The 20,101-nt window shown below is 42.4% G+C and overlaps 2 protein-coding genes across 4 annotated transcripts in view; one reads left to right on the top strand and one right to left on the bottom strand.

Moving 5' to 3' along the window:
- Positions 1 to 1,350: 1,350 nt before the first annotated feature.
- Positions 1,351 to 6,938, bottom strand: lft1 (lefty1). Its single transcript, XM_014144849.3, has 4 exons — positions 2,940 to 6,938; positions 2,471 to 2,714; positions 2,109 to 2,348; positions 1,351 to 1,979 (listed from the first exon to the last, which is right to left on the bottom strand). Exons 1-4 carry the CDS (start codon positions 3,205 to 3,207, stop codon positions 1,655 to 1,657), a joined length of 1,077 nt encoding a protein of 358 aa, XP_014000324.1. The 5' UTR covers positions 3,208 to 6,938; the 3' UTR covers positions 1,351 to 1,654.
- Positions 6,939 to 7,012: 74 nt separating this feature from the next.
- cdc42bpab (CDC42 binding protein kinase alpha (DMPK-like) b) overlaps positions 7,013 to 20,101 on the top strand; it is a 95,408-nt gene continuing 82,319 nt past the window's right edge. For 2 of the 3 annotated variants that reach the window (XM_014144822.3, XM_014144825.3), the window contains exon 1: positions 7,013 to 8,057. In XM_014144822.3, the coding sequence (XP_014000297.1) occupies positions 7,880 to 8,057 (178 nt within the window). In that variant the 5' untranslated portion in view covers positions 7,013 to 7,879. The remainder of the gene's footprint in view (positions 8,058 to 20,101) is intronic. The other variant, XM_082961904.1, reaches the window with a different exon arrangement.

Here is a 20,101-nt window from a genome sequence, read left to right as displayed (position 1 = left end):
GAATTTTTTTTTGATAAGTGTTGATGCTTCAGTTATGTTTTATACGTATTTTTTGTCACATGATCAATAAAGTGAATGATTATAAAAAATAAGTGCTTCTTCCTCAATCTCCAAGGGAAGGTTTCCAGGCGGGGACTGTCATGGTTAAACAGATTTGTTGAGCATCATTTACATCAGCTTCCTGGCTGAGTGTGCTGGTTATTTGATTCCATTAGGATGAGCCGGTGGCCACATAGGGAGCAGACACTGTCACACAAACCCAGGGGCCATATTTACATCTCCATGTTTACATCTGGCTTAGCAGATAAATAGGACCCAGACATCGTCAAGAAGAGAGAACTCCATAGACAATCAAGGCTCAATTGCAGACTCTGAGGGTCTTGTCATTTTAATGGGGTACTTAAGGCTTTAGAGCTTAGGCCAGTCTGGGTACACATTGAAAAGGCAATTCAGGGTGCTCTTGGTTTGGAAAAGTAGCTTGTTTCAGCCACAGACTTCTGATATGTTATAGCAATAGGCAGCTAGGTTTCCTCCTATGTCACATTTTCAGATATAAAGTGAAGCTTTAGGGACAGTTTCCCAGACACAGTTAAGCATAGTCCTGGACTTGATCAATGTAGAATCTCCATTAAAAGTACTTTTTAGTCCAGGACTAGGCTTAACTGTGTCTGGGAAACTGGCCCTAAAGGTTCACTTTATATCTGAAAATGTGATATGAGGAAACCTAGCTGCCTATTGCTGTAACATATCAGAAGTCTGTGGCTGACAAGCTACTTTTCCAAACCAAGAGCACCCAACAGGGTGCTCTTGGCATTGCCTTTGCAATGTGTACCCAGACTGGCCTAAGCTCTAAAGCCTTAAGTACCCCATTAAAATGACAAGACCCTCAGAGTCTGCAATTGAGCCTTGATTGTCTATGGAGTTCTCTCTTCTTGACGATGTCTGGGTCCTATTTATCTGCTAAGCCAGATGTAAACATGGAGATGTAAATATGGCCTCTTGGTTTGTGTGACAGTGTCTGCTCCCTATGTGGCCACCGTCTCATCCTAATGGAATCAAATAACCAGCACACTCAGCCAGGAAGCTGATGTAAATGATGCTCAACAAATCTGTTTAACCATGACAGTCCCCGCCTAATGCTCTTTCACTGAAACAAGTTATGTCACTAGATAAATAAGGATTATTGACTTATCATTACTAACTAAATACAGTGCTAAATAAGGATGACAAGGTGATATGTAGGCTTAGATGAAGTCAAGTGTATCTGTGGTGGGTGTAAGCATACCTTAATGGCTGTCAGTGTGATTTTCCCAATCGCTTCATGACAAATAACAAAATAAGACTTCTTAATTAAAGAAAATATGTTATATTTAATCATGAAATCCATAGTATTTACAGCTCAAAAATATAACATCTGAGACAAAATCTGACTGTTTCTTCTGAGTGGTACAGTATACCATTCATACAAAGGCAAACTTATGAATGAATTATTTACAAAATATAATAAAGTGCTTGGTTAGTTAATCTCAAGAGATCTGCCATGCTCCCTCTTATTATAGCCTGCAACTCTCCCTGAGAATTCCCATTTTAAATAGAAAAGTACTGTAAGTCCATTTGGAGGTGTCCTGCCCTGCCCAGTCCCAAACACTTAACTTCAAACTATGGAGATGTTGTCCATAGTGCAGGCACATGACTCCACGATCATGTTGGGGAACTCGGCCACTTCTATCTCGGTGTAGTCGCCCTTCTTGACCAGGTACATAATGGGCAGCGGAGCGCTCTCTGCGATGCTACACTTCCTCTCCCCGTAGCCATAGTTACGCTTGGGCTGCTTGCATCCCCCGGCGCATCTGTAGGCCTGGTATCCCGCTGGCTCGATGATCCAGTACTGGGTCCACGTGAGCGCGCGGAAATTGATGAAGTATTTATCTCTGCAGCACGTGTCCTTATCTGGGTTGTTTTCACAGTCGCCTCGAGACCTATGCGGAAACCAAATAGGGAGTCGTTAGTTAACTTGTACTAATTGATGTGTAGCCTAAAGGTATGATAATTGTCACCGGAGCGGTGTTACAATGTTTATACATTCTGCATATCAAAGAGCGCCTTACCCAAACTCTTCGAGGTTGAGCGTGTAGAGGACCAGCTCAGGTTTTCCCAAGGTGTTGTCCGCCTGGTCCTGGGTGGTAAAGTGGACACTCTTGGCAATTTCTGCCGCGTAGCTGCCAGGTCTCTCGCCCTCGATCCACACCTCCAGGTGCATAGGTGTTTTTTGCTGCGTCTTTGACCAATAGTGCAAAGCCTGAGTGACATCAAAGCTTTTCCAGCCGGTCTCATGGATGGGGATCAACCTACAGGAAATAAATGGTTGATTAAAAACCTTGCACATAGGGTCTAAATGATAAGAACAAAGGACAACACATAGCCTAAAGGAAATGATCTGGACACGACATGGCTTTGCGTAAAATCTTACCGTGAGTCCACCAGAGAGGTTCTGTTAGAGCCGTTCTCCAGCATATCTACCCAGTAGATGGAGACTCTGGCATTGTTGACTGGCCGGTGGTTCCTCCTCTCGGGCATTGAGCGTTTGTTAGGGGCTTTATTGTACAGTTTCAGTTCGGCCATGGTCACCTCGCTGTTATGGGGGATGCGGGTATCCATATCGAAGACCATCCGTTGCCGAGTGGTGTCCGAGTACACAAACTCGCCAGAGATATCTAATAAAACAGAACATAGAAATGCTTAGGTGTTGAATATAAAATCCGAAAAAAGTATGAATGGGTTGGAATGCACACTTGCATAAGCAGAACCATGAGGGCGCACAAATGCATAAAAAAGTAAATGTGTGCGCCTATGCCAAAATAGGTCTGACAACATTCAATTAAAAATGATTCAGATTTAGAAAGCATTTTATTTATATCTGTACTGTAAAATGATTTTACCTGCATTTCCTCGAATTCCCCTCAGGATCCCCGCCAAGCTCGGCAGAGACCTGCGCCGCCTGTCGTGGTGCAGCTTCAGCATTGACAGATATTTATTCTTAACGAGCGTCGGGATGACAAGATTCTCCAAATCCCTTTTGTGAATTTTCGGAACATCATCCAGCCCAAGTTTTTGAAGCAGGGCATCCTTCATGTCGCTGTGCGTAAAAGCCTTGGAGACGGTGACGAAAGCAGCAGCGCACAAAACGCAAACACGGAGCAAATCCATCGTAAATCTTCTAAGAGGGTGTCGTGTCCAGCAGAGAGAAGAGAAGTACAGCAGCAAAGTAGCTCAGAGAGAGACAGTGGCACTCTGACATCGGGCTGGCCCTTATAAGCCCCTGGCCCTCCCAGTCAGTCATTCGCACATTGAGGAGGAGGAGGAGGGGGATGGGGACCGATAGGCTATCTCAACAAAGGTGTGACATTAGAAGCCACGTCTCGGTCAAGACATCAGAAGTGCCATACTTGAAAGGCAACCATCTCCCAAACGATGTATTGTTCCGTTTCATGTATATGGTCATTTGAACACCATTCCTCTAGAATCATACAGGGATTTCTACAATTTATAACCTACAATTTCATACAATGCATTTGTAAATTTCAGTCTGCTCAATATCAATGGGAAGTCTAGTGATGCTTGTCACAAAAGCATTACTTTGCAGAGATGTTTGTGTAAGAAAACTCCTAAAGACAGTATAGTTATTGGATTGTTGTGGGTTGGAAATATTGAATTGATCCAGAGGCATAAAGGCATTAGCCTACTTTATTTGTAGTAGTTTTAACTATTGTTAGTTTGCAGGATGAGAGGATTACAAATTGGTTAAAGGAAATGTCTGCATCCTGTTCCTATATTTCAAAATCATCACAAAGGATGGACACTTTGATTGATGTAATATTTTGATCAATACTAAAGTACATTTCTTTAAAGAGGCTAAATATTACCATTGCATAATACATTTTTTTTTTTTTTAAACAAATGCCTTTCCATTGACTCTTCTTCATGTTGTCTACATCTGCACATGTGTTCCCAGACAGCGCCTGACCCTGTGAACCTGGGCTGCAACCTCTCAGTATCACCGTTGTCTACACACCCTAACGTGTGCATTCCACTGGACAATGTAAAGCAAGCCCAGTCTGGCAACAGTATGTCAGTGTGCTTATTTCTGTCTGTCTGGCAGCCATTTTAGTTGATCAAGGGTCCCATTTATGGCCCATCACTGGTGTGGGTATCTGGGGAGGAGGGGGCAAAGGGATTACATGTTTATTCCAAACCCATCACCCCTTCTGCCCCTCCGACAGATTAAAATTATTAGCCAAACAGACAGTTAATCCAAGAGTCGATGTGGATTGGGAGGCTCTTCACATGTTGATGATGATCTGATTCCATTGCAGGATTTGCCTTGCCTTTTTTGTCACGCAAACATTAGAAGAGGGGTTGGTGGCCCCTAGAATGGGCCCAGTCTGTGTTTGTGTATTGGGGCTTATTTGCTTAGAGATGTCAGACAAACTAAAGGAGGACACAGGAAGAACAAATGACAGATGCCTGTCAAGGGGGACCATTGCTAGCCACATCTGAAAACCACACTCTATGCTCTGCAGCTACTATATTCTAGGCTATTTTAATCATTCAAATACCTGAAATGTATTGCTACATAGGTACATCCAGACCTGGGTCATGTCAAATACTTTCAATTAAGCTAGGCATGATTTAGTTTACCCAGTACGTTGCCCATGGAATACTGCCAAAAGTGCAAACTCCAAGCTCCAAAGGATTTGACATTTGACCCAAGTCTGCATACATCAATCACTACATCCTTAAATCTACAGACACATGAAAAGATAATTTAAGAAATCAGTAGTACTGATTTACAATGTAGATTACAATCATATCCACATCAGTGAATGTATGATCTTTTCACACAAACAAGTAGCTTGTAATGTAAGGTTGGAATATGCAAAAGATTGTCTGATGATTAGAAACACCACAGTAGACATGTGAATTCAGACCAGATATATTGGGTCAGCCTATACATAGCCTAGGGATCTCAGTCATCTTTTGAAAGCATAAAACACACAAAACTTTTCCTTCCACTTCGACCCATAATTGAGGAAATTAAGATTCCTCTTGTATGATATTTGGCAGTCTTTCCCCCGTCCCTTCCCAATCAAAGCCAAGACAGGTCCCTGGTTCAAAGCACAGACACATCTGATTCTCCCAATGTGCAAATCATCTTCAATCAAAGGCCTGCCAGCTCTTACAATCCATAACAGTAGTGTTAATTAACATCTTACATCTGCATTCGAAAAGCTGTTCAATTTATCTGTGATCTTTAGGCCAATTGTTAGTATTTTGATCAATCAGATCAGTTGCCAATAATTGGGTAAAAGATCAGAATTGGGCAGCCTGTGTAAACAGTCAAAATCCCCCTCTCTATGCCCATTATCACATGATCATTAAATCAAACATCTTTTCACATTTTATGGTTTGAAATATGATAATTATAGGGAAAGAGGCTTAAAATTACATTTACCCAAATCTAAAGTACAGGCCTACTGTACATTTGCATGGACAACATCAGAAGACTAGACCTATTATTTTGAGCATCTCAAATGAGAAAAGGAAGCTGTGTGTAAAGGTCAATATTGAAGTTGTAGCCCTAATTATTTACATGACATTACATTGTTGTCACTAACTTCCTGATTATGGTATCCTGTCTTATCTCAAATATTTGAAGAAATGCAATGTTTTGCACCTGAATTGCTCCACTTGTAACTAACTGCCCAGGATTCAAGTGGGGAATGTAGACCAATCATCATTGAGGAAGTCTGAGGACAAGGCAAGAGTGGTAGGCAAGCCAGTTGAAAGTGCTAGACATGTGCAGGGCCAGACAACAATCCACTTATGGTTCAGTCGTATAGGGTATTCAATTGACCCGGCTATAGCATAATTGTGTTAATTTAATTTGTATCACAGTTAATATCGTTTCAAAACGATATTAACTGTTTTCATCCTTGTAATTTATTTCCATTTGTTCATTGACATTAGGAGACTGTCATAATCTTGAAGAGGAATCTAGGCTACATTATTTTGCATCTGACTACTGTAGATGCTCACTTGGCAGAGATTCCATATTTATCATTGTTAATATGAAATGGACAAACTTGATATAAATAAATTAAAGTAACTTTTTAATCACCTTGTGGATGACTGACAAATCTACCAATCGTTATCTGTAGCACCCAGAGAATTTTAGGCTGCAGAATATTCACCAGGGGGCGCGATTGCTCCAAGTAGGTCATCAGATCCAAGTTGGCACTTTTTTGACCCAGTGCTAGCATGTGTTGAAATAATAATATATTTTTTAACTTAATTATTTCAACCCCTGGGCACTGATACGCTTGTTGAATGGCAAAGAATATAACACAATTATGTTATACCTGCTAGATCAAAGAGGTGGTGGAAGATTTTTAAACAAAATAAAATGTTATAGTTTCCGAAAACTCTTTTCAACTTTGAAACCCATAACGTTTGAACTATTCTCTTTGAAATGTAAATGCCTTTCATGTTGATAGTTCAACACTATTATGTTAGCAGTACTTTCATTTCTCATAATAAGCTGCAAGAATACCAACAATGATTGACAGGCTCGCTAAAAGATAACGTGAATATTTCAGTCAATGAATGAAGTCAATAGTTAACATATTTGACATCTGGTGACGTCCAATTATTCTAAATTTTCCTGCCTGTTAACTAAAGAAAAAAAGATAGCCAGGTAGCCTATCAAAGGTAGCCTATCAAAAAAAAAAAAAGGTTTAGTGTTAGTTGCTCGCTCAATATAACGTGCATTAAAAACATATATATATATATATGTTTAGGCCGTTAAAGGGCCAGGTTTTCGTTCTTACCGTAAATGTGTCATTCCATTCCACACCGAACGGCCACAGTTTCCATTCACAATATTATTGACTATCCTTACGGTATACCCTTGCGCCCCACAGCCACAGCACAGCAGATGCTGTGACGGTCGCCATGATGAGCTGGGATTTTGCCTGCAGCAGCGAGCAGTAGCTGGAAGACGGCAAGCGACCAGGGAGGCAGTGTCCTGGATTGGTAGAAGCAAGAATATAGCTTATTTTTTTTCTTCTTCTTGACAGGAAAGCTTTCAACCCGTCCGAGAAACCGCATTTTCGACGGATACAGCAATGGACATCTACTCGAACCATCGTTTTAAACTGTGAAGAGGGCCCAGGCAGATGATTTTAGATTTGGAATTAAAAGAAAAAACTAGCTAGCTAAGCCTTTCGCCCTTCCATTCCTCAGACTCAAACAGAGGAGGGGCATTGGGGCTTTGTAGCATTGCAGATCTAGTGTTGATGCATATTTTTTTGGGTCGCTGCAGAATTGATAACCACAGATAATAACTCAGGGGATTGCTATAACTGCATTGTCACGGGTAATATTTTCATTGCTTGGATTTTTGCCAGGAGAAGACCAGAAAAAAATACGAAAGGAAATAATACCAGCGGCTTTCATTAGGCTAACAATACGTCAAAATCTGCCGGCCAGGGCAGGGTCTGGTAATTGTGAATTTTTTATGTGTCTTGGGGGAATAGATTAGCTAACTAAATAAAATGAGGAAAATGTACATGTCTCGCACAACTCCGAGATACTCTATCGATACCTTTTGTGAGAGGTGGATCATGATAGATCTGTTTTAGCTCGCTAGTAACTTGCTTGGATCAAAACTTCAAAGTTTTTTTCCCCTCATTTTGCTACAAGGTGAGACAAGCTAGACTCATTTCTGTTCATCACCGGTAAGCCTGAAATATAAGGCTTAACTATTTAAGCGAGTTTCTATCATTTTCCCTACTACCATCACCAGACTACAGTTCGAATCATGTCGGGAGAGGTCCGTTTGAAGAAACTGGAAAAGCTGATCCTGGACGGCCCAGCTCAGTCAAATGGCCAATGCCTTAGTGTGGAAACGCTATTGGATATCCTTATCTGCCTTTATGATGAGTGCAACAACTCACCCCTCAGAAGAGAGAAAAACATATTGGAGTTTCTAGATTGGGGTAAGTTTATTTTTTTCTTTCTTTTTTTTCTTCCCCCCGTTTCTTTTTATGTAAGATGATAATGTTGGTGCAATGTGTCCCTCCCTTTCACAACACTCCTTTTATAGTAGTAGAGACCTCAGTACTAGGCCCATGGAGGATCTGCTATCCTCTTAGCCTAGGCCACCTCCACACTTACATTTTAACGGCAAGCTAGTTGTTGGGCCATTGACATTTTGGAGTGGAGTATGACTGCTTTGAGGTACTTTCTATCGCAGTTGATTCGTGACCCATGACAAATTGACTTTATAAACTAACAACAGAAGAACGGTGACATTGTTGTAGACGTGGTGGTGGTAGCAGGCAGACAGGCAGGGGCCTAGCGTGAGCCCCAAATGTCATGGAACGTTTGCAATTTTGTAACCTCTCCTCACAGTCAGTGAAAAGAAAAGCGAAGCGAAGCACACAGGACCACACACACATAAACTCAATATATTTGTTGAATAAACGAAATGTGTTTGTGACAACCTTGGGTGGGGGTTTTGGTTCGAGCACGTATGTGGAATGCGACTCGAGTTTTCTAAGACTGGCCCTGGGGCATGCCTTTCCGAAATGACAAAGTGCCAAGTGTGATTTCATTTTGAAATTTCCCCGTGTTGACACGGACACAGCCGGAGTCCAGGGGTGATGGCTAACTAAGTGGGAAACACTCAAATAGGTACTGCAATAAGGTCCTCAAAAGATTGCTTTTATTCAGGACGCACTCATTTCACTGACAGTCGCTGCAAACAATGGAAAATATTTCATCTTTACAAACACCATAGACAAACTATCAAAACATACTTGTCTGCTTCATATAGGCTAAGGGGTTGTAGTGTTTTTCAAGTACAGGTAGCCTACTGAAATAAAGCAGCTATCAACGCCGTTGGTGTACTTCTTTTGACTTCAAAGCTCACAACAAGGTTTGATGACATGGTATGACAGGTGTTTCATAGCAGAATGGACACCCAGGCCTGTTACATGAAACAGCATTCCCCAACGATGGATGAGACACTTAACTTAAAAACAAAAAAAACACAGTTCACTTGGACTTTAATGTTCACAAAACGTGATAATCAAAACGTAGGCCTATGTCATCAAGAATAGATAGTATACTTTTAAGTTATAGGCCTATAACTAGGCTGCCTAGTAATGACTTAGGCCTATTTGTCACCGCTCGTATCCCCTTTAATGCTCAGCCCACAACAGTAAAGACAAACATTAGTATAAGGTTTGCTTTTCATCACTTAGTTGTTTGGTGACCTCATTTTGGTTGAAATGGAGACCCTTGTATAAACTGCAGCCGTCAGTAAATGGACCAGGCCTAGTTCACCATATCCTTTTATTATGTCCTCATAACACTCACCACCTCAGATCAGGGCCAACAGCGCAGTAAGCAGAAGATTGGAAAGAGTCTTTCACTTAAATTAATCTTAAGGTTCAATTATTCAACATGTAGGTCTAACATCATTGTATTAGCTGCTTTTTTTTTTTTTTTTGGTAATGGAAAATTATGTTAATTCTAAATACTGATAATGACTGTTACTGCACTATACAATAACCATGTTATAGGCCTAATTCTATACTATATGATACTATACTAGTATGTACTTATTTGTAGCCTGAGAAGTTGTCCAGATATGAGTTGGATCACTCACAGAATAGAAGAAACAACAATCTCTGTTTGAATGAACTTTGGTTCTGGTGTGGTGTGTCTCTGTTTAGTAGTTGAAGAGCTCCACCTCTGTTTATGCAGTGGTTGTGGTGGTGAAGATATCTTACACACACACACACACACACACACACACACACACACACACACACACACACACACACACACACACACACACACACACTACCCAGGCCAGGTGCAGTTGGGCATGGTAGAAGCTAAAAGGGTCTTTGGATGCCGATGATGAGGGTTGATTGTGATGTCAAGGGTCTGGACATCCTTGTCATGATTCTTGATGTTATACTGTTTCCTGTGTGGAGATTCCACAGGGGCAGCTAACAGGAAACACCGGGACTGGCAGCTGGGCTCTTTGGGCACATGATGTCATACCAGGAAGTGGCTTGGTTCTATTGTGTTGGTCACTCCTGTACTGCAGTGAGTTCACAATCACAAAAGGGTACTATGGAGTCTGAGGGTGGCCCATGTCATGTCTTGCCTCAAAGTGGATGCCTTCCCTGAACTCTCACTCCGTATCAGACAGTTGAAGTAGCCTAAATATAGCAGACTAGCAGTCTGTCACATTTTTACGCCCTCCTCCATGTTTCAAATAGCACACATACCCACATCTAAGAGGTTCCCAGCTCTAATCTGCGAAACAAACTACCTAACCAAAAGAAAGTGAAGCTGAGGATAAATACTATTTTACAGCTGCAGAAGGAAGCTAAGCTCCTACATACAGTATGCATGACCGGCTCTGGTTTTTCTCACCGTTCTCTCCCAGAGGGTACAGCTCTGTTTATTAGCAGCCTCTGAGGACCAGGAGGTTGGTAAATGGCTGTCTGTCTGCTCTCCCCCGGGGCTCCCCATACTCCCTCTGGAGCTGGGGTGACCCCTCAATCCCTCTCCTCTCCTGCCTGTGGCCAGCTGGCCAGGCTGTATTTACAGAACTTTTTGGTGTGAATATGAACACACACACACTTATGCAGGCCACATACATACATACATACATACATACATACATACATACACACACTCTTTCTACCTGTCCAAATAGGTAAATGGTGTATATATATTAAATAAGAAAACACATTTCTGTTTTCTGTTTCAAAATGGTTTCTCGTTGTTAATTTCATACAAAAAATGGCCCTGGAATCAAATGTTTTCCCTGTGGCCTAAGTCACAACAATCCTAAAACACACACACACACACACACACACACACACACACACACACACACACGGGCTGAATAAGGAGCATAACTGTACTTCTAAATTAGTCAAACCCAAAGGAACAATTAGCCACTCTTCCATTTCCTCCCTCCCTCTACCAGCCAAGTCTAGACCAATGACACAGAGCAACATTGTTTTCGCAAATAATTTATCACTTGAAAGGATGAATTGATGCAAGGCCTGCTAGTTGAGCTGTTCTGGCTGAAATTGATGCAGAGCCAATTGGCAAAGACACCTCGCATACTTCTGTCTTTCCCCCACACTTAGGCATACTGGGTTGGGGTTTCTGTGGTAGCAGGGCAGAGGGAGAGGACCCAGAGGGCTTCTGTTAAGCAGGGGTTTGGATCAATTCCATTTCAAGTCAGTTTATTCAGGAAATAAACTGAAGTATCAATCCCAGTTGGTTGCCTATCTGGTAGATACTGGAACTGATTAAAAAAAGTGTCATCACATATTGGATCCGTGCCCAGATATACTACCTTCAACCTCGGGATGAAAACTATTAGCAGCTCTTAAAACAGGTCCAGCGTCTTAGAGTAGGAGTGCTGATCTTGTATCAGTTTAGCCGCCTTAGATCATAATGAATACGATTACATGACGGGAGGGACCTGATCTTAGATCAGCACTCCTTCAGGGCTGAGAAGCTGGGCCTGAGTTAATAAATAACGCGCAGAAAAAACAGGATCTCTCTAGGCTTTTAGTTTGGTTCCCCCTCTATCACGGGATGTTGCTTCCAAACACAGAGGGCTTGGCACGGAACACCAGCTGTAATGGTATGGTTGTTCCAAGTAATTCACCTCCGCTTCCTCCCAGCCTGGTTTTCTCTCCTTCTCCCTCACTAGCTCGTGCCCTCTGTATGTTTTGTGTCCCTTGCTGGGTCTGAGTGTGGTTGGGAAATATGCCTACAGACAGACGTGCACACACCCGTGTACAAACGTACTCACGCACAGATTGATATGAAGCGAACAGACGGTGCATTACAATCATTCTTCAACACAAGCAGCACCAACAAAAGAAACATTGCCACGTGCCAAGTTCCCCAGATTATACTATTAGATAGCATTAAACAATGTATTTTGGGGTGAGGTGTTTAACGTCAAAGGTGATGGGTTAATTATGGGGCACAGGCAGGCCAGCGAAAACCTGTGGTAGCTAGCTAGTGAATGAGAAAAGAGTGGGTGCTTTATGAGCCCCTGTGCGTGCCGTAGCCAGAGCATCCCTGCATTTTGTGGAGGCTCAGCTCAGCTGTGTGTGAAAGCGCTGACTCAGCCAAGCCCCGGTCCTTCACAGCTCGGCTGTGGAGTTTGGATTGGAGGTGCAATGTGAGGAATACAGCAGCTGTTTAGGGGCTAGCTCTTTGTCCCTCCCTGTCCTCTCTCTCCCATGCTTTCTTTCCTTCTCTGTCTTTCCATCTTCCATCTCTCTCTCTTGCAATTTCTCTCCATCTTTATTTTTTCCATCTCTTTCTTGCACCCTCCCCCGTCACTCTGTCTGTCTGTCTGTCTGTCCCTCTTTTGCCCCCTTCTTTTTCTCTCCACCCATCCCCACCCCCTTTCTTGGTTTCTACTCCTCCATCCCTCTCCCTCCTTCCCATCCTCTCTGAGGCCCTGTGTTCAGGTATGGTGACTAGTCTGTGTGTGTGTGTGTGTGTGTGTGTGTGTGTGTGTGTGTGTGTGTGTGTGTGTGTGTGTGTGTGTTGGGTATGGCAGCTGAGCCGGTGTGACCGTGACGGTGCAGTAGCCGCCCAGAGCCCAGCGGTGTTCAGTGTTCTCTGACAGCACTGCTGCTGCTGAGTCGCATCTCTGCTGTACTGCACAACACAGAGCTCTGTAGCTATCTGGTTGTACACACTGTTTATGTATACAGTATGTAAGCCTATATCAGGGACTGGGACACACTGTACCAGGATCAGTGGCGATGGACAGGATAGTGCCCATTTTAGAAGTAGAATGTAGGGAATCCGTGGTTATGGACAGTCAAATAAGGAGGCACTGTATTTCTATTGTTTTGGAATGATAAGAAATGCATTGAAATGCATGAAATGTTCCAAATGTTGGGATATATTCAATAGGGCTGTTGACTGGCGGCCATCCACGTATTGTGGAGTACTGCTTTGAGTTGCAATGTCTGTCGTTCTTTTTCTGATCCTATATTACCACCTAGCATTTCTCTGGGAGTGGGTAGATTGTGCCCTTGACTTTTAGTACGTTGGTGATTTTGAGGGTGACCGTATCTATTTTAATTTGACACGTGCAAGCCAAGCAGCGCCAAGCACCACCACTACTATCTTTAGCAAAAAAGTTGGCAAACAAGCACACACCGGCCATGAACGATGTGTTTACAATACCGCGTTGGTGAAAATAGACCAAATTATTAGGGCGAGGGACATGGGCCACTAACAGCTTAATACACAACATACACCTAGTATTACTTTCTTAGCTACATTATACATATCTCCCTGGCATATTTCATCATTTATGCAGAAGCATACAAGACATTTTTGGACTCACCTTGTGAAGGTGGCATGGCGATCCTTTGTGGGCAGATTTTGTCATCAAAGTCTTGTATTCTCTGGATTTATGGTGGGAACTCTATTGAATAGCAGGCTAATGTTAGTGGTTTCTTTGCAATGCTTGCAGTTAGCCACTGATTTCTTCCAAACGAGTCATTGTTGAATTTGCGATTTCCAACTTGTTGCGTAATCTTTTTGTCCAATGGCGATGAGCACAGATATTATAGGTATTATCTATAATTTGTCTTCATATGACAAGGATTAAAAATGTTTTGCCAGTAGATTGTCGACTTGATTCATGATGATGGCTGCTAGCTAAGATTTTGAAAGTATGATGTTGACATGATCAGTCCAATCAAAGCTACTGTACATATAACGTGATTTGATGTAATTTTGTATGTCGCCAATGACCTTGAGCCTTCGTGGAAGGGCACTTGTAATATAACTTTATGGCAGGACCCAAAGGGCTGACATTTTGGATGTCTACCCTTACTAAGGACTTGGCGATGACGTACTGTCCCCATGAGTGACAGAACACTGAACTAATCACGACGCAGTGCTCCTATTTTCCGCTGGCTCGCCCCACTACCACAGAAAGCACTGAGCTAGGCTGAAACACCTGCATATTGGAGCTGCCTTATTCAAGAACACAAAAAAGAGACCATGTGTATACAGGTTTATTAACTGAATGATTCATATGTGACACATATTAATGCCAAAATAACATGCAAAACAGGCAAGCCCCAATTATTATATATTTTTATATACATTTTTTGTTGTTGCTCAAAATGTGCTCTACTCCACCTGCCCTGAATGACTGGTCGCCACTGGGTCCGGTACTCCATTTTTCAAATAATAAAATTGATCTGGTGGTGGTGGCTAACCTCAATGTTGTCGTCAAGCTCGATTTTCCTAATAAAATGAAGCTCCTGTCCTTTGCAGACTAATCACATTACCTGTCTGTCAGCAAGTTGCTTTCTGTACTACGTGCGGTCACATGGTATGTATGAGGTAGCTGTGACGTAGTGAAGGTGTTTGCGGGTTCTTCTACTCAGAAGCGTGTGTGTGTGTGTCCCTCGCTTACGTGCTTTTCTGACGAGCAAAACCTTTTATGAACGGTACCCTCCCGTGCCCTCGACGTCATCTAGATACATTGAGTTTCCTAGGCCTATTTCTCAGGGAAACTGTGAAGCGAGCTGAAGCCTGTTGCCTGTTTCTGTTTGTCTTTTATTAATGTGAAACCATGTTGTACCTGTTTTCTGCTTTTCATTAAGTCATGCGTAGCTGTTCTTTATATGGCTTAAAATACATGTGTTCATCTGGGAAGAATTTTATATATAGGCTGTAGCGTCCCAGACTTTGATCAGTTCTGAAAACGAATCTGACACACAGAAACGTATGAAAACATTAAATCATTACCTTCATTCTTTCTTACTAGAACTTGCTGTAAATAAAGCATACATTAGCACTGTTCATCACTTCACTGTCGTTCAGAAATGATTTACTGGATCAGCTGATAGTCGGCAACAGACCTGTCACAGTAGTAGGCCTTACTAAACAGCTCGCCACCAAAATGCACATCCAACAAGTAGGCTGTTAGCCTATGCATCATTATTTAAGAATGACGAATCAACTTAATGTGACCCTTTCGGTTAGGCCCATGCTATAGAAGCGTTAGATTTTTGCAGTTCACATCCATCATTTTGGTGATGCGAACATTGATCACTGATGAATGTTTGCCAGCTGCCATTTAGCGATTCATCAGATTATTGTCCCGGTTTGTCCAGGTTTCGGTGGGCTTCTTATTGTGTTCAGATGATTTGATTAGAATGATGCTTCCAGAACATTCACACCTATCTAAACTATTCAATCAGCACACAGTCTGGAAACTTTCCTTCCTGTGCAGGTCAGTCATCTTTCCTTCTCCCATTTTTCATATAGAAAAAAATGCAGCCAATTAATAGACTTTCCATATTGGCGCCAATCACTAGTAGCCTAATAATCTATAATCCAATCTATGGAGAGAAATTCAGTAGGCCTATGTTGCTGACAAACAGCATGTTGGAGGGAGTAGGCCACTATGCCGAAGTTCTGTACCCTAAACTCCTCGTTCTGAAAATGTAGGAATCTGCGCAGTGCTCTGCTATTCAACGTATAGGCAGGCCTATGCCTCTACCTTTTCAAGGAAATAATATTATTGTAGGCCTAGTTTTATTATATTGATAATTCGATTCTAGATCATATGCTTTCTGTGACTTGATCAAGGTATTTTTTTTTTTATAGACAAAGAGATCAACCTGTGAAATAAGATTAACATGGCCTACTTAATAAAATAAAATTGCCTGCAGTCTCCATCTAATGTTGCAGACTCGGGCGCGCGCGGACGAAAGAGTCGCCTACGAAGGAGTTCGCTGCAGCCTTGCTTCGATGGGGCTCTTGAGTGTGTGTGTCTGTGTGTGTGCACGTCTGTGTGTGTGGATCCTGTTGTTGTGGTGGAGTGTTCCCTGACATGTTCCTCCTTGTGGGGTCACAGGAAGCTGTGGCTAGAGGAGCAGTCCAGTAACGCTGCCTTCCCTCGCATGACACGACATCATCAGGAAATCCTCTGGTCGCTCTGATTGTCATCTCAATTGCCTGTGGGATAAGACATCTCTGCTGCTGCTAATAGGCCTATATATAGACTGATAATTCATCTGTCTGTGGCTCTGTCAGGGTGGGAGATTTATTTGGATGAAAGAGCCTCAGGCCTGTGTGTCTGACAGCTCTGCTTATCTGCTGCTTGGTTGTGCGTTTTCCTCATCTTGGGATGACTTGCTGGATGACTTGCTTTAATACCCCCCCCCCCCCCCCCCAACACACACACACACACACACACACACACCATTTATAGCCCCATGGTCCTTCTGGCTACAGATTAGTAATTCACTTCACACTTCAATAATTGTAATGCTGAATTTACGTTGAGGTAGAAAATAATTCGGTTTTTATAAGCTTTTCCAGCCGTAATTACTTATTTTAATGATAATTACCGGCCATATGCTCAAGATGTTTTAATTTAGACCCTTCAGCTAGATACTTAACCTTTAATTGTTTTGGTGAATAATATCCATCTATAAAAAATAAATAGGTCTACATCAGGGGTTCAACTTTTTCAGCCTGGGACTCAAATTAGTAATGGTGTTTTCCTTATAAATGCACTCAGCTATACGTAAATATCGGTACATTTCATTGCCCTTACGCCTAAAACAAATGCAATATAGACTAAAACAAAAACAATGAAATACCCATGTAAATAGCTATTCATGTTTATTTATCCCCATTTAAAAACACTCATATCTGTCTAGGTTGGAAGTGTTGTTGTTAAAATACACACACACACACACACACACACACACACAGGCTCAGTTTTTGATAGTGCAACCCTAAGTAACAGTGCAGATGAAAAATGGTCAGGCCTACTGTACATTTTACTGTAGAGATTATTGTTAAAGTATAGGTTGGAACTGTGACTGTTTAAAATACAATAAATCATTTTTATTCTGAACTGGAATAAACTGATTGATCACATCACACAGATGTAGACCAGAAAACACACACACACACACACAGTCCTAATGAGAGGTGTGTGTGTGTGTGTGTGGCGGTTTGACGTTTTCAACAAGCAAGTCTATTCTGGGATCAGTTTCTGACAGTGCAACCCTGAGGTCATGCTCAGCGTTGAGTTGAGAACCCTGACTCGCATAGGTATGTGGTGGCAAACTGCATCAGAACATCTACTGCTTTCTCAGTCAGTCAGGAGGAGACCCCTTCCTGCTGTAGATGAGCAAACCAGAACTGTGCGAATGTGTTTGCCTCAAAAAGCATATTGCTTCAATCAGTTTATTCCAGTTCAGAATAAAAATGAGTACTTTTTTTAACAGCAACAGTTCCATCCTAGACTTGTTTTCAACAATAATTTTTCATCTGTACTGTTACTTAGGGTTGCGCTATCAGTAGATGGGTAGCTTGATTTGGCTAACGTTAGCTAATAGCTATGTACAAGGGGATTGTTAGAAAGAGAAACTCAGATCTACTACAATGAGAGATAGTTCTCCCTTATTTCTGCTCATCATCACCTGTTATAAAGTGACAACAATGCCTTGCTAGCTGACTTGCTCTTCCATTGTGGAAGCACTGTTTCCTGAAGCAGTCTGCCCTGTTCTGAAAGAACTCCCTGGGTCTACCATCATACTGTGGATGTTTGGCCAGGACGTATCGTTTTAATTTGTTCGTTTTGAGAGACTCATTACTGAGCAGCAAAGTTTGTATGAAACCAAGAGAGAAACTCATCGCTGTTTTTGCGTTTCATGACGATTGAGCTCAGTCAGACTTTGTGGCAAGCTTGAGTCCATTCGATGACTGACAGCGGCTGACAGCGCATCATCTGCTTCTTAACGACAGCGCTGCAGCGTGTGGGTGATCTTCAACATAACTGCAGAAAAAAGATCAGGTTAACTACGACGCAGTCGCGCAGCTGCCAAACTAAGCAGAGACACCGCTGCTAGGCAGAGAGCGCAGTTGCACTTGGCCAAATCAATTCCAATATTATATATTTACTCTGACACCTCATGACCCACCATTTAACAGGTCTGCGACCCAAAATGACCAATACTTTTAATAAAGGCTGACCTACAAGGTCCAGGTTCGTGCAAATCTGTCTCCTAAGTGGGCCTCGATAAGCCTGTCTGTGTAAGGCCTATATTGCTATTCAAACAGCTGTGAAGTATAGCCGGTCATTGACAGAACGTACAAAGAAATGTTGGTGGCACTTTTACAGAATAAAGTGGTAATAACATAGCAACAACCTGGTTATAGTATGCTAATAAGTTATAGTTACAATAAAAACATTTAGAGACAGCACTAGCCTACTTTAATAAGGACCAACTTAGCTTCTTCCTCGTGATGGCTAGTGTCAGTCACTGTGCTGTGTATACTCTGTAAAGATTAGCCTACTTATGAAGCGTTGGAAACTTAGTCAGGTTATGTCCTCTTGTTAGGAACACCCTCAACAAAAACACGTCTGTTCTGTCCTCAAGTGGTTAGGAATGGGCAGAGCATGACGAGGTGTTGTTGTGAATGGCTCTCATACTGTGGACCTATATCATGGATTGGCTTCTTTGACTTGTTACTCAGTCCTTTTGATTATGCTATTATGTCAGAAACGACAACCGGACAAACCCTGGCCTTCATAAGTCAACCTGGTTACAACCATTTGACTGGTGTCAAACACTTCTTTTGCCTCTGGCGCTCATCCCTCATCCAATAGAAGCAATATTGCAATATGTTCCCTTTGAAATATAATTCATTTTTGAGCAGTTGCATGTGTCTTTTCTCTTCCTCCTGAGCGAGGTGCGCGTCGAGACACGTCCGATCTCTAGCCAGCCAGATGCATATTTTTGGGAATGCTTTCTGCTTATGGTTACTTACAAGTCTCAGCATTGACACCTTAGTTTCTTCAGAGAGATATAATTAGTAGTGTTCCCTGCCGTAGGGATTGGTTGTGGCCTAGAAAGCGTCTGCTATGCTGTGAACTGACGGACTGCGGAGGAGTGTGTGTGTGTGTGTATATATAGGTTTTTGTCTCCCTCATTTATTCTTGTAAGCAAAAAGTGGTAATTTGGTGGGTTTTCAACTCAGCAGCACCCATTTTGTAAACATATTATTGTATCCTTGTTCGGGAAGCCTTAGCCACCTGTAATGGATAACTGAACACATAGACTAGCCCTAGATGTAGGCTAAAGAAGAAAGGTCTAGCCTCCATCACGTCACTGTCCTCAAATAGTGTCTGGTCTAAAGCCCTTTCATCATATCAGTCACAGAAGAAACAGCTTCCAGCTTGCAGGTTCCATTTTTACCTAGGTTGTCATGATGGTGGAACCAGCCCATCCAGTTATTAGCCTGTAGTGTAATACTTGGTGTTCTGTGCGGATGCAGTCCTAGATCAGCACTCAGGGCTCAGGTCCTCTTTCCTATCACCCATGATAGAGAACCTCCAGCCAGGGTGCACCTCACCTCAGCCACTGTTGGTTCGGTTTCCCACAGAATGAAAGGGTTAGAGTTACCTCTACTGTCTGTGATGCATTCTGCTACTGGGGGGAAGGGAAGTGGAAAGTAAGGCCCGACATTTTAATGTCATTCAAAGAAAACATGGATAATCTGTAAATCAAATGCCCCCCCCCCCCCCCCCCCCACTCCTACAGTGACAGATCGGTGTAAAAAGAAGGGGATATGTCAGGGCTGAAGTTAAGGGTTCACTGTTGATGTCAGTATGTGGGCTTAGACGAGTTCTCCCTCCCTCTCCTCCATTTTGAGCATCTGTACCTGTTTGCTTTAAGCCGGGGTAGAGAACCTACTGTACACAGCTCGAGGGCTGCAGCAGGCAGGGTGTGCTAGGCTAGCCTTCCATTGTGTTTCAGGTCATTTAGGTAATTAACTGGGGAGAGAGAGTCGTCTCACCTGCTTCTCAAGGTTACAGTTGTTGATTTCTGGTTGAATTAAGCCTATCCCTTTTTCACACCTCAAACTAGGTTAGGTAATCCATATCCTACATAGGGCAGCACAATCAACTGACAAT

Source organism: Salmo salar, chromosome 15, assembly GCF_965601325.2.
Source record: "Salmo salar chromosome 15, fSalSal1, whole genome shotgun sequence".
Classification (NCBI taxonomy): Eukaryota; Metazoa; Chordata; class Actinopteri; order Salmoniformes; family Salmonidae; genus Salmo; species Salmo salar.
The sequence above is the reverse complement of the archived record's forward strand: the minus strand, read 5'-3'. Positions and strand labels throughout refer to the sequence as shown.